The sequence below is a fragment of the Peromyscus eremicus genome, chromosome 2 (assembly GCF_949786415.1).
Source record: "Peromyscus eremicus chromosome 2, PerEre_H2_v1, whole genome shotgun sequence".
NCBI classification, from domain to species: Eukaryota; Metazoa; Chordata; class Mammalia; order Rodentia; family Cricetidae; genus Peromyscus; species Peromyscus eremicus.
The window spans coordinates 98,211,803-98,227,232 of NC_081417.1; the positions used below are offsets into that span (position 1 = coordinate 98,211,803).

Below are 15,430 nucleotides of genomic sequence, written 5' to 3' on the forward strand. Positions count from 1 at the left end.
GGAAGGAATGGAGTACACAATGCACATTCTTGTGGTCTCAGACAATGGCTCTACTTCCAACCAAGATGCTAATAGGTTAATAGTCTGCCTAGAAACATCTTGCTGAAGAAGGGATTACCTCCTAGGCTTCCATTTGCTCTTTGTCTGCAATGCCAAGGCTCCCCCTGAACCCGCTTTTGCTGGGAAAAGGCAGCCCATTGTACACCTGCATCCACCATCTGCTGGAAGTTACATTTGTCGGCATGGTTCTCACACATGCAATTACCTAGTGTTTACCACCACTGAGTTTACAGAATCCTAGGTCGGAAAAGCATGTCTGAGGCAAGGTATTTGGAAAGACAGGTTGGGTGAAGGGGGACAGTTCAAAAAGGGCAAACAGCACAGGACAAAGTATGTCTTCTCTCTCTTCTCAGTCAAGGAGCCCATAAGAGCTTGTGTAAAATGGCAAGGTATACTCTCTATGGAGCTGTCCCCAAAGCCTCAGAGTCTGTACTAAAATGAAGACCTGCACACTTAGGTATCAGGTTCATACAGCTTATGTAGACTAAGGTCCCAGGTAGGCTCTTTTTCCATGTTGGGGTGAGTGGTCACACAGATCTGAATGCTTCGCTCAAGCATGCAGCACTCTGTGAAGGACTAGAGGACTGCTAAAAAGCCACACCAGGCTAACTCTCTTCTTCCCCATAGCTCTTCCCTGGAGTTACGGGAATCGTCAACTCTTCAACTTTGATGATAAACCCCCAGCAGGTCCAGGAGACCGAGACCTATATCCACTAGAAAGGTAAACAGCGAGTCTGGATGTGGCCAGGTTTAGGTCCACAGGGTTTTAACTCTTTGTAACTGCAACCAACAGAGATGCCATCTGTCCCGGGGGCTCCTCTCAGCAGACTGAGGAGGAGTCTCTCTTGTTCTCCATGGAAGCACAGAAATTAGCACTGCCAACCTTTCTGCAAAGCTGTTTTCAAACTCCTACAGCTCTACAAGCCACAGGTTGAGCTCCAACCTATGGAAAGGATGACAAATCTGGCCAGAAATGACAAAGTGGAGACTCCTTACACTGGGGGTGACTGTCCCAAAGTGTCCTACTTTTGCATGGCATGAATACAGCTCAAGACAGTTCGTGTCTCCTGTTTCACCTCATCCGTGGAGGAACGGACAGTGATCCTATTCCATTCACAGGGGACAGCTGGTGACTGATGCTTGCTTTGATCAATTCATAGGAACGAATGGTCTACACCTTTCACAGTGGAGTTTAATACAGATCCACTAAGCTGGATACAGCTCTCTGTGAAATCAAACTTGGAAAGCTAAAGAGTGTGTCGAAATAGACAGATTTTAAAACCAAAAGCAGATCTTAAAAACTGTCTAGGAATCCACTGAAGGGCTAGGGACAAAGACGCTATGTTCTTGGACTCTCTGGCATGTAGTGATACCCCTGCAGTTTGAAGTTTCCTTGGCCAGGCTGAGTTTTTCTAAGAAAATCATCAGAGGCACTAACCAACAACATCAAGTTCTATCTTGACAATTTGCATTTTAGAATTGTTACCTCTATGCCCACAAAGGCTGAGTCCATGGAATATCCCCTTCTGGAAACTTCCAAGGGCAATAAGCCCACATTCTCACAGACCTCATATTCAGTCTGGAACCATTCAATATAAGACCACTTCAGCTCCAAGCTGTGCATGAAAAAAACAGGAAAAAGGTGATCATAAGGGACCTATAAGCCTGTCCCTCAGTTTGGTCAGCTAGAGGGAGCCTGAGCACCGAGTTCCATCAAGGCAGCAAAGGAGTTTGGTTAACTCATGTCAATGACAGAAATCGCTCACACTTATTTGGAGTGTTTGTTCATGACTAACTTTTGCATTACCCTATTTGATCCTTATAATGAACTTGTGAGGGAACAGAAAAAGTGCTAGGAATTCTATTTTATCAATGAAATAAGTAAGATTAAAAGATTTCCAAAAGTCCAAGGTTGTTAGTGAGTAGGTAGAGGCTCAAATTTGTGTGTGAAGGCAAAGGAACCAGCAGGCATGCAGTTCAAGAGTCCATTCAGTTTAGGAAGATCTCTGAACTTGGGTTTATTTTAATGAAAAGTTAGCCTCAGGATGTGCTTAGGACTTAAAGTGTCTACATGCTTTGTTCCTAATGCCGACTCCTCTTTCTGTGTGTGTGTGTGAAAAATATACTATGGTGTGCAGCTTGGTTACCCAGGCATCCTTCAGTGTCCATCATAGAGTGGGTCAAGGACCAATGGCTGACTCTGACATGTGTAGACATGCAAGTCACACACAGCCTGCACATATCCCTCTTTATACCTTACTTCATCTCTAGATGACTTACAATACAGTGGAAGTACAGTGAAAATAGCTGATTTACTATATTGTCTAGAGATTAATCACGAGAAAAGGGGTTTATGTGTGTTCAGTATGACATAATTCTTTAATAAATAATTTTGAATTATGATTGGTTATATCTGCAAAACCCCTGGGACACAGGGGGCCAACAATATATAGCTGAATGTGATTCATAAATACTTCTGATATATCACAAATAAATCTGACACCAATAGAAATTGTCATACTTAATGGTTGTCATCTACAGAACTTAAAAAGAAAAAAAAAGGACTAAAATCAGGAAGTTTCAGCAACTAGTTTATCCTCCTTGCAGGGGTCACAGGTCACTATCACATCATACAAAGTTCACCAACAAAATAAATGCAGTGGCACTGGTTCTTACTTAAGGATGACAGACTAGAGGTGGAGTGACCTGCAGCATAGGCTTACTACAAGGTCTCATAATAAGACACAAATGTTGTACACATAATGTGTTTATTCAATAGTGATGAAACGTTGTTACTGCATCCTGGATTTCATTAAAAGGACTTGAAAAAAGCATCATTATATTTAAAAAATTGGTTCACTCGCTGGTATTTAATGCAACAGAATTTAAGTCTAGCATGAAATTAAAAAAAAAAACCCTATGCTTAAAGAGTAATAAAATAATAGTCAACAAGGACAATTCAAATGTCAGTAGAAATGACATGTTACAAAGAATTCCTAAAGGACTCAGATAAACAAGGAAGCAAAAAAGTGATTCAGGGAGAAGGTAGAGGAATAAATGGGAAACTGATACATGTGGGTGGACTTGAGCTAGGGCTCCTAAGAGTCAAGTGAGTCCCAAGGCTGAGTTCTGCAGATCCACCCATTGCTGATGCTAACCACTGTAAGCAGGAATCAATGCCACTGTACAGAACCCTGACCTCAAGGCCCAACACTAAGTGCAATTTGATTGCTGATTTAGATCAAGAAGGGAACAACTGAGCGGACTGTTCACTCCAGAGCACAGAGGGTCTCGGTGTGTGGGTGTGTGGGTGTGTTTTCTGGATGTACCGTCTGAATTAACTCGATGCCTGTAGGTTAAGGCTGTCACCAAACAATGTTCTATTTCTATTTTTCTTAAAGCTATTCACCATAAATAATAAATAATCTATTGAAAAGTCATGAAACTTAATTCAGGCTATAGATTTTTTTCAGAAAAAAAAAATTTTTAAAGAAAAGCCTCCTATACCCTGAGGGTATGTGCAATATGTTCTGAATGTGATTTTTTTGTTAGTTTGTTCTTTTACAGTAATGTATTTGCAAAGCTCCTTCTAGTTTTAAACTCTATGCAAATACATGAAAAAAAAAAGAAAAAGAAAGAAAAGATGTGGCCAACCACTGTGGACTTTCCCTACAAGAACCCACATGACTATAGGTTTGGTATTAGGTAGATACTCAGATGTAGGAGCCTATAAGAACAATCCAGAAGTTCTGTGTATGTAAGCATCATGCAGATAAGGTTGGACTGATGTTTTCTAATGGACCCTCTTCTGACCATTGAGTGGAGTGTTTCTACAGGCAGAAATGAAGGTTAGCAATGTACCATGTGAGAAACACATCTGGTGGACTTCTCAAGCCAGATGGGCATGAGCCCCGAGGTCAGGCCTTCTCTACCTCACACTGTGGACGTTAGAGTCAGGTCTTTTTCTTTCTTTTTAACTAAAACTTTATCTTTACTAGTTTTTCCTTTTCTTTTACAAGAGAATAGTCATTGTATTATTATACTACATGTCAACATGTCAACTCTATAATTAAAAACTTCAAGTGTCAAATATACAAGTAATGGCATTTTATCCAATAATTCATAATTTTTTTTAACAGTTTCTGCTATTTTGGAACAAACGTTAAAATTTCCACGATTTGAGTATCGTTAAATAAGAATTGAAACACTTGGCATCTCAAAAAATGGCAGAACTTGCAATTAACCCTGTGACCTCAGTGATCTGTCTCCCCTTCGTTATTTTATTCTTTAAAAATAGATTTTTGCTACTATGGCCTATTTTCAAGAGTTGTTCTTGTTTGAAAAAAATAACCGAGTTGTGAAAAGCCTCTGTGTTGTACAATTTTGTTAAATGGTATAGTCTAGGAAAGTAGAACGTCTAGTCAACTTAGAATACACATCTATTTCTGTCGTAAAAGGTAACTTTAAATCTACATTAAAATGAATGGAATTCAAACCAGTTTTACAAGGACTCTGCTTTTATAAGGTCTTTTTCTTTGTTTGTTTTCTGTTCTTCGAGGTTTTTTGTTTTTTGTTTGTTTGGTTTTGTTTGTTTTTCAAGACAAGGTTTCCAGGATTTCTCTGTATAACAGCCCTGGAACTCTCTGTAAACCAGGCTGGCCTTGAACTCACACAAATCCTCCTGCCTCTGCCTCCTGGGTGCTGGGATAAAAGGCATGCACCACCACACCCAATGAGTCAGGTCTAGCAGAACCTTTGATATTTCCACAGCGGATATTGTTTCATACTTTACCATGTTTTTACCATGCTCATAGCCATCAAAACTATTTCCAGACTTTGCAGATGTCCCCTGGGAGGAAAGACACCTTCAGGCGAGAGCTACCAGTCTGCAGACACTCAGCACAGCCGAGGAGCTGACTCTAACTGAAAGCTAAGTGTTGGTCTCCAACAACCACTTTTGGAAACAGAAGACATTGAAACTGGATCACACGCCTTGAGGCTGCTGATCCCTCCACTACTTGGTGACTCAAAGCAGTCAGACACAAGAAAAAGTATCTGGACACCTCATTTAACATCCCAGATTCTTTGCTAAAGTCTAATTTTCTTCAATTGCCTTTATCCTGACTTATGTTTTCATGCATAACACACTGTCTACTTTATTTGATACTAAGCACGCTCGCTGGGAACAGCCTTTGCTTCCTTGTCTATGACAACTCACTTGCAGAGTGTGGAAGACACAAAGTGTCACAGAGTCGTCGACAATTATCTGTTCATTGTACTGTTTCCTGAGCTGAGAGACCGCCAGAAATGTCCTTTCCCAGCATCCTCAGCATCTTTCATACACCTTGAAAATGATTCTGGGCCAGAACATTCTCACGTGTTCTTTATAACCCCGACTTACTCTGTACTCTTTGACCATTGTTCTGACCCTGTTAGAGAGAAGATGGCACCAAGATCTTGGTTCCTTAAACGGGCACATGTGGTATTCTCCAAGGCATATTGTAGTTCCCAACACTGGGCGGATCTGGAGACAGTGCTGACTGTCACAAGTGGCAGAAGGGTGGTCCAGGCATTTGGTGGGTAGAACCCAGGGATACTGCTTAGCAGCTGTGCACAGGACACTGGCCTATGATGAAGAATTGTATTTCCCTACACGTCAACAGTGCCAACGCTGAGAGAGCCTGTTTTACAATTAAAAAAAAAAGCAGTGCTTTTTGGTATTTTACTTTGTATCTATTTGGTTCATGTATATGAAGGAACAGCAAAGTGAAAACTACGAGGTTAGAACATTAGTTTGGGATCTGGGACATCAATCTAGGTTAATAAGAAGGCTTCAGCCTCTCCTTGCCTCGGTTTGCTCACTTCTCAAAGCACACTAAAGACAAGTCATACTTCAAAGGACTTAAATGAACATCCAGGAGTGCTCATTAAGTATGGCGAGCTTCTCCGTAAAAAGGTTTCATAGGAGCTAAAATTATGATTAAGTCATTATTCCTATAACTAGATCTTCACTTATAATCAGGTAGCATATGACTTCAGAAAATTATGCTAAAAAGTATTTTTTTCTAAGCATTCTATCTAAGGTTTATCAATTCAGAGATGATGCTATTAAGCCTGATAACCTTGTACTCTAAACACCTGTGTTTCCCAGTTTCATTTTCTCTTGTTCGTGGGGAGTGGTTAGCTGAGAGGCAGTGGAGAGAGAGTGGAGAAAACAGCCCTTCAGAATCACACCTTGCAACCACTCATTAGTGTGGGAATGCGGTCAGTCCCTCTGTCTCTCTAGGCTTCGGTTTTCATTATCTTAAAATGAGAAGAATTACAGTCACGTCAAATCATTAAAATGAAAACCAGTTAATGTGCACAAAGCACCTGTACACAGTGGGTGCTTAATAAGTGCCATTTTCTCTCCCTTCCTCTGTGCTTTCCTTAGCTCTAGACTGGGGGTAAACATGTTAACTCGGGGCTGTAGACACCGTGCAGGCATTAGTGAGCAAACGAGCTTCAACCTCTCCCCCTCCGAGGTGTTTCATAAAAGCCGTTTAAATGTTTTAAACTTTGCCTGACAGAAATTCCTTTCCTTTTACATTTCTTTTGACTTTTCTCTTTTGAGGCCAAGACTCAAACAGAACAGCTGGGTGCAGTTGCCAAAGAGGACAAGACCCAGTGTTAGGAGGAACCACTGAAGGAGACGGTCCACAGGGACCAACGTTTCTTTTGAAGTTAATGCTTTTTCTTTTCCTTTCTCTTTTTTTTTGGTGGGGGGTGGGGAGGGCACGCACAATAAAGAGGTCCACATGGAACTTGTACTAAGAAAATTACATTGGGGTAAGTTGGCTTCATTTTCCGGTCTACAAAGATGTTTTCAATGAGCACTGTGGGCCCTGTGTACCTTGCTTAGGTTCTGTAGTTCATCTGGACAGCCAACTTGAGCCAGAGAACAGAGTAAGTTTGTGAGTGACTCATGCCAAGGCCAGAGCCAATAAGAGATGAGCTTTCTGAGACCCAGAGGTCAGGGTTCACGTTCAGCTGCCACTCTTGCGCTGGCTTGGAGAGAATTACTTCCATGTTTGAGTCTAATTTCCTTATCATCTTTGGAGGATTGTGTTTTAAGCACCTAACACATTGCCTAGACTTTAGGCACTTAGCCAAATCTAAATCTTGAGACAAACATCCATGGATGTTAAGCTTCTATTTATGACACTGTCTTCCATGTGTTCCATGACACATTGTCGCCTGCACGAACATGGATGGGGGAGGGGAGCGAGGATGGCGGCTCTGCAGCCCATTAAGGTGAGGTATGCTGCACAATGAGCCCTCTCTCACAGACTCTCAACAACATGGTCAGCTCGATGACTTTTGACGTGATATTATCAAACACACTCACCAACTAGCCAGCTGCTGGTAACTTGATTAATCTCACCCAGACCAAATGTTCCTATGTTTGATGAACTAGAACATCTATTGATCCTTCAGGACTAATAATGCATGGAAAGTACAATAGCAAAACACAGAAAAGCTTTTTGGGAATAAGTATGTGGACTGTTGGCTTTGTGAATCACCCTAAAATCAATATCCAACTAGAGATAGGCTTTAACCCACCAAATATTTCAGGATATTTGTGTTGTGAACAATCACTAAACAATGGGGCCAAAATGCAGACCTGCTCCACTCATGTCCAAAGGATAACTATCTATACTACAGTCCCCAGGGCATTAGATATGGAGGCCACACTAATGTTGGCAGTTATTCACATTTTCACAAAAACCCAGGTAAACCTTAGGGTGTTGGATGGGTAAATATTTCTTCTTCCTTGCAGCTTAGATGGGCAATGCCTACCAGGAAAGAAGAGCTTACCCAGCATTAAGGAAGGGCAAGGGGGATGGAGCAGGGTGGTGGGCCACCTAGGCTAGTGAACCACCTGGGCTAGTGAGGACTGAACCCCAGATCCCATACTAAGTCTCTTCCACCTCTGCACCTGTTTCCTTGCCTGCAAATTCTAGATTATGATGGGACCCAACTGGACATGGTTTCGGTGATTAACTGAATAACATCAGCTAGAGCCCAAAGCAATGAAATTCCAAATGCCTGTGATTCATATTGTTAAGCAGGCTCTTGCTGGTTGCTTTGTGAAGACATCACTGTTTAGAATTATTTTTTTCTTTTTTAAAAAGTCTGTGTGTGTGTGTGTGCGCGCTTGTATGTGTGTGTATACAGACACAAGAGTGCCACTGCCCTTGTGTAGAGGTCAGAAGACAACTCTTGAGAGTTGGATCCAAGGAATAAACTCAGAGGATCAGGACTAAACAACGACCTCTAAGTTGGGTTGCTTCTCTTGGTTTAGGATCAGAAAATGTGTGCTTAGTTTGGGGGGGACCACATCTACTTGGGCGTAACTATCCCACTCAAATGCTGAGATAAATGCTGAGCAATTTCTACATCCCCGCCCACTCAAAAGAAAATAACATAAAGCCTGTTGGAACCAAATCTGAGTTATTTTTGTATTAGCTGTCTGCAGGCATTTTTTTTTTTTTCTTCACGGGTTCTAGCCATTTCGAGGCGATAGGAACATCTCCAGCATGAGCCTGTGAGAAGTGATCTCTGTGGAAGCAGGCATGCCAATCTAAAACAGCCTCCACAGAAGTGATAACTCCACTATCTGCGTAATGTAAACTCTGCTGTGGCTTTCTTAAGTAACTGTCATGGTTACCTAGAAACATAAAGCATTTTTCACTAAGCGATGTCCTTGCCAACAATAAGGCGGCAAAAGGGTATGTGTGCAAGAAAACCTAGTGTCATTGCTGGGGGCACATGATGTTACCCACACCAGGCTGGCATGTGGAGGACCAAAGGTTTGTACAAGCACAGGGGCAAGTCTGATCAATACTATGCATTTCAGTAGGACAACTTTTAAAAAAGACTACAAAGCTGAGTGAAGTCAGTTCGTTAATATTTTTAGAGCGTAAGTTTTAAATTTTTTTCTTGAAAATAAAGATATTTGTTTGAAAAAGCAAGCCATTGCTAGCCAATCTTTAGACTGTAACCCCTCCCCCCCCTCCCAGCTCCCAGGAATTGGTCCCCTTAGGCAGAGGCAGTTTAATGAGTGGGGAACATTTGTTTTAGTTTGTAATCTCGGGGTTTTAAGTGCAGGTGCCTAGTCTTCCGTGCTCCTAACTCCCGGGGCTGTGAGCCTGGCATGTTTGTTGGGTTAGTTTATAGACACATGCACTTGAACAGGCAATGGAGGCAGGGTCAGAACAGGTTTCAGCTACAGGATGCCAGTTTTTGCTAACAACGACTACAGCACCCTCTGCTGGCGAATGGTGGAACTACACCACAGGTTGGGGGAAGGAAAACAGCGGCACTGAGAGCATTTCCTCATCACGTTTCTCTTCCCGTCCACATTTCATCACAGAGGGAGCATCGCAGGGATGCGCTCATTTGTGCTATGTTACATGCCTCGGATATGGCGAATGCAAAATTTAGAAGGAATGAGTCACTCTTCTCTGAGGTGTCTGGGAAAGGCAGTAAATAAAGAAAAACTAATGCAGCACAAGAAATGGACGGATGGGCCTTCACTATGACCATCTGCCAGCCAGTAAATTATTAAAGGTCTGTACCCGAGAAGCATCTGGAAAGGAGGCGCAGACACTGAAATATTCTGCTCTGTTAATCTCGTTAATATTGCGAATTTGTTCTCGTGATGCTGAGTCGTCTACATCACATATATTTATGTTTCTAAACATCACTCCGTATCCCCTCACATCTACTTCTGCTTACGTTATCTTCATCTTGCCTATAAGGCTAGCTAACTTGTAGAGGCATTAGCGTATTTTCTCTCTTTTTTCGTAGGAGAGAATATATTTGGCTGCTCCTTCCTATTTCATGCCACCCCCACCCACCCCGCAGTTCAGAAGCCAGTGGTGACTAACACGGTCCTAGAGTGACCTCTGGCTGCAGCATGCACACACCGGTTTTGAGCTCAGTCCTGAAAGCCCTCCAATAGCAACTTCCCAGTGTGTGAAAGGGGGTGCACTCAGAGGCATGATGTAAAAGACACCGTTCACTTAACCTTTTCGTATCTCTGTAATCTGGAAAGCTACTGGCTTTTCCATCATCTAGAAATAATACAACAGACATCCTTTCTCCAAAATAAATTGTGTGAGCATATGAAAGAGTCCATCAATTTACCCTGTTAGGTCTGGTTTGGAAAAGATTATTTTACTTTCTTAATGGGATACATTCTAAACATGACATGTAGAACAACCAGTGAATAATTGAAGTTACCTTTGAGGAGCGGCAGTGTTCCCTGCGGGGTCCATGATCTGAAATTCCAGGATATCTGAATTCACTTGCAAAGATGGGTTTATGATGTAAAGAATGGTCTTCCTGCTTAAGTCCTTCTGGCTAAATTGCTCATGGATAAATTCACCTACAAGCAAGAAATAAATGAATCTCACAGGTAATTGAATCAAACATCACTTAAGAATTGATCAAACTACACAGCTGTTTGGTTTTGAAACACAGCTTTAAGGAATAGATCAGGACTGGAGATGTAGCTCAATTGGTAGAGCGCTTGCCTAGCATGCACGGAGCACACCTAAAATCCCACATGATGACACACGTATAGGGAGAGTGATCAGAAGTTCAAGGTCACCCTCAGCTACATAACAAGATTGAGGCTAGCCTGGGCTGCCTGAGACCTTATTTCAAAACAAAACAGCAAAAGTCTATTTGAAAAGAAAATTAACATTATTGCAACTATGTTAAAATTCAAATGCAATGGACTCAAATTCATCTTTAAATTTGCTTTGCTTCAGAGATACTTGCCTTAAACAGGAAGGAAATACGAAATGAATAAAACCCACCACTTCTGTGCTACCCCATTTAATAAGATATTGTGATCATTGCCTTCCTGAAGTAGAAATAATATATAATCTACCAAACCATTAGAAAAAATAGACTTTTTTAAGAAGCTGATATCATTTAGAATTCATAGTGGAAGAAAGAAATTAGTCTCCAATATCAATCTGACCCTAGCCCTGTTCGGAATGTAAAACAAACAAACAAACAAACAAATAAACAACATCAAAATGGTGAAGCTGAGCATCTGGGTGTCACGATTTGTTTCTCCTTATGAAGACGAATATAGAAAACACAGCTTCAAATCCCCTTAGCAACAATACTGTAGAAACTGAGTCTATCACCAATCCTGGGGAGCACTCACCAAATGCACCTGCCCTTAATTGAGTTACTCTCTCTCCCTGCCAGCAACTGGTAGTTTAAAATGAGAAATTACAGGGATTAAGATGGAGGGTACCTGTGGTTGTATTCTCCAGATGTCCATGCAGTGGGCCTCGTAAAATCTTAAAGAGGATCTGGTCATCCTCTGTGTCGGGGTCCGATGCCTTCAGCACATGGGAAGTGATGTAAATCCCGTAACAGCCATTTTTCAAGAGCCCCACTTGAGAAGGGGAGTGCAAGCGTGTGATCCGGGGTGCCGCTTTGTCCAACTGGTCCACCTGAGTCATCGGGGTGACATTGCTCAAGGACCTTCTCTCCCTGTGCTACTCTGGGCTCCCATAGTTCAACAATGGCGAACTCCTCAACCTACAGATTACTTGGAGTCCTCATCTGTTGGTTTCTGCTAATGCCTGGCCTGTTCACCCTGTCCTAACAAATACAGAGACTAGGGCAAAGCCTGAGTTTCCACCATAAACCTTCACCCAGCTTTAGGATTTGTCTGGCATCTGACTCTCCTTACATATTAGCCTTACGAAGGGAAATACTGTATCTTCCCACCCCAGTGCCCATTCTTGTATCTGGCAGCATGCCGGAACCATGACAGAAGCACATGGAATGTGCTAGAACTGACCCAAGAATTACATAGCCAATTTAATGTTAGCACCACAGAAAGATTTGCTGTGTTTAATGAACTACATAAAAGAATCATAACTATTTACAAATGTCATAGACCTTTTCCACATGTTTTTTTTTGTTTGTTTGGTTTTTTTGTTTGTTTGTTTGTTTATTTGTTTTTGGTACTTCAGGACAGGATTTCTGTATAGCCCTGTCTGTCTTGGAACTTGCTCGTTTTTCCCTTTATTTCTTTCTTGTTTTTGTTTTTGCTTTGTTTTGCACATGCCTTTGCCCAAATGGCAAAAGTGTTGAATAGAAAAATGGAAACAGTTTATGACAAAAATCACAAAAGTGATTATCTTTAGACTGTGGGTTGTTTTACTGAAGACCACGTGACTCAGCAGGTGGACTAGATTTTTGAGGGTGGTGGATGGACAGGTAATGTGTGGCAGAGATGCAACCCCTGGGACAAGCTGGCTAGCCGGATTAGCTGAATCATCAAGCTCCATGTTCAAGAAGAGAGACCCTGCCTTCATAAAATAGAGTGATCAAGGAAGATACCCAAAGTCAGCCTCTAGCCACCAGAGGAACATGCATGTACACAGGAGCACACACACATGCTTCCACATGTATAAACATGCATGCACACACACCACACACATATGCATGCAAAAAAGGTATATTGATGTTTTCTGGACTTGTTCTAATTGATTATAAAATATTTTAATTGATTTGGATTTGAAAATTATATGCTGGGACTTGCAGCACTTCGGGACTTGGCAGGAGGTGAGGTGTGAATGTCCTGACGATCACCTAGGGAGAGAAGCTTTACAGCCATGGTGTCGTGGAAGAGGAAAAAGTGAAAATATACTAAGCCATATTAGGATCCTCCAGAACACGAGACAGCTGAATATATGGCTGTTATTTTTATTTTTGATGTTATATTTTTCTTATAAACCCAAGTGTCACAAAAGTAATGAGTGTCTGTTGTGGTCAATGTTTTTAAAAATGCATCACTTTGGTCCCTGTTGTGCCTCTGGCCATACCTGTGTGCTCAGATATATTAAACATTCTGCTTCTACGAAAGCAGGTCTTTGACTTGGTATACCAGAAGGCTCTGTCTATCTTATGCTAACTGAAGTTGAATTTAGTGATAATTCTCCCAGACGTGTCAGTCCCATAGGAAGCAATGGCAGCTTCTTTCATCTGCACACGACCTTGTCCCTCCACAGGAGGACTACAGATTTCAACAGTCTTGGGAGTGTGTGATTTCCCACAGAATGAAGGTCTTGTGTGCCTGCTGGCACCAGTCAAGTACACCCTTCATTTACTCATTTATTTATTTTTATTTTTCTAGATCCAGTAGCTTCGCCCTCTCGGTTACTCATATAACCACACAGAAACTGTTGATCCATGCTTGGGTCATGCACATGGGTCAGTGTATATACGTGGCAGTCAATTAATACTGTCGTGTCTTGACAAAAACAGCTCTTGTAAGCAGGACACTGAGAGTGTCTTCTCTCCTACATTGCTGACAAGGCCAGTTGTTTCAGAAAAGCTGCTTGACCCATCTGCTCTAAGGGACCAGGGGGTCAAGGAAATCTTGGAACAAAAATCTCAGGCTTTCCCTGTAAGTTAAACACAATGTTTGCTTGTTTGTTTGGTTTTTTTGCAATGGATATATTGCGTTTGTGATGAAAACAAAACCTTACCACACGCAGCAGACAGCTTCTACAACTTCAGAGAAGGAATAGACTCTTAGAATAGCTTTGTTCTTCAAGGAAAACTGTGTTTCAGTTCTAGCACATTCTCTCTACTCCACCCTCATTCCCATCTCTGAAGTAGAGGATGATGTGGGACAATGCTCTTGTACACTGTAAAGATTCGTCACTTGAATTCATTTAATAAAATGCTGATTGGCCTATAGTCAGGCAGGAAGTACAGGCAGGGTGACCAGACTAGGAGAATTCTGGGAAGAGGAAGGACAGAGTTAGGAGTTGCGAGCCAGACGCAGAGGAATCAAAATAAGAATGCCACGCTGAGAAAAGGTACCAAGCCACGTGGCTAAGCATAGATAAGAATTATGGATTAATTTAAGTGTAAGAGCTAGTCAGTAATAAGCCTGAGCTACTGCATGAGCATTTATAAGTAATATTAAGCCTCGCGGAGTCAATTGTTTAAGAAGCGGCTACTGGGTATTTGGGAACAGGTAGGTGGAAGAGAAACTTCAGACTACAACAGGGAGCAGCTGGGTCTACATGTAGAATTTGCAGCTCTTAGAAACTTTCAGAAATGAATCAAGGAAAGTATTTTTCAGTAGATACTGCAGTGATTGTGTATCAGTGACATCAACAGCATCTCCCCAGGTATTCGCAACTCATTACATTTTCTCAGCCTTTAGAGTGCCAAAGACTCATCCACACCCAGAGACCCTGAAGCTAAATGTTCTAGGCCACAGGCCCCGATGGTCTAGAGAAGAGTGCTTCAGCCCATGTTCAGCTCCACAGTCTTGGTAATGTAGATTGGGTGAGCCTTACCCAATCCATTGCCAGCCTAAAGAGAAAAGACTGGGGTTCCCCTAAAGAAATGAGAGCTTTGTCTCTCCACTCCTTTGAGATTCACAGCTACATCATTACCTTAGCTGTAAGTATTAGTCTACTGGCTTGCTTGAACAACATATCTTGAGCCTAATAACATGAGGCAATTCCTAAATCAATTTTCACACACATACTTTCTGTCACATTCTATCAATCTGTATTGTCTATCTACACAGATATATGGATCCTGTACACACACACACACACACACACACACACACACACACACATACACATTTCTCTGGGGAATCCTAACAAAGGCTAAAGAGCAAGGAGAAAATATAATTATCTCACTAGTCAGAGAATATCCTGAAGTAGAATATTCCATCTTTGTTGCTGTTGGTTGAAGTCTGTGGAACAGGGTGAACTCCATCCAAGAAGAGTAGATTTAAGAGTTCTGAGAGCCAGAACATACTTGATGTGTTTTGACTAAGAGACGAAAAACACTCTGCCCTCCAAGAATCACTGAGAGTCAACAAACGTGGCAGTATGGAGAAGGACACAGAATTTGGAATCAAACAGACTTGATGCCTTTGATCAAATTATTTAACTTCTGATATTCAGTTTCTTCACGTACAAAATGTAGACAATAAAGCTTACCGCATAAAATGTTTATGAGAACCAAATGAGATTTATGCAAAGTAGGTCTGATCTTTAGATAACAATTTTCCAAAGTTCTTGGCTGTAAAGCATGTTGGAGTTAGAGGATGGGGAGCTGTACTATAAAAAAGACATCTAGACATGACACAGGGCCAGGGCACTCACGAACACAGGGCAGCTGGTTATCTGCACAAGACTGAGCCCATGTACAGTTCATCATGGGTGGGGGAGGGAGCACAAGGCACCGCCATCGCTCCCTGAGGGCCTGTGGGCAGCTAATGGTTGCTGGAGAGAGAGAGAGAGAGAGAGAGAGA

The 15,430-nt window shown here is 41.8% G+C and overlaps 1 protein-coding gene across 1 annotated transcript in view; it reads right to left on the reverse strand.

The window, feature by feature from the left end:
* Frem1 (FRAS1 related extracellular matrix 1) overlaps window positions 1-15,430 on the reverse strand; it is a 120,644-nt gene that overhangs the window by 25,172 nt on the left and 80,042 nt on the right. The window contains exons 25-27 of the mRNA XM_059255951.1: window positions 11,381-11,582; window positions 10,348-10,492; window positions 1,547-1,676 (exon numbers count right to left, since the gene is read on the reverse strand). Coding sequence (XP_059111934.1) covers window positions 1,547-1,676; window positions 10,348-10,492; window positions 11,381-11,582 — 477 coding nt within the window. The remainder of the gene's footprint in view (window positions 1-1,546; window positions 1,677-10,347; window positions 10,493-11,380; window positions 11,583-15,430) is intronic.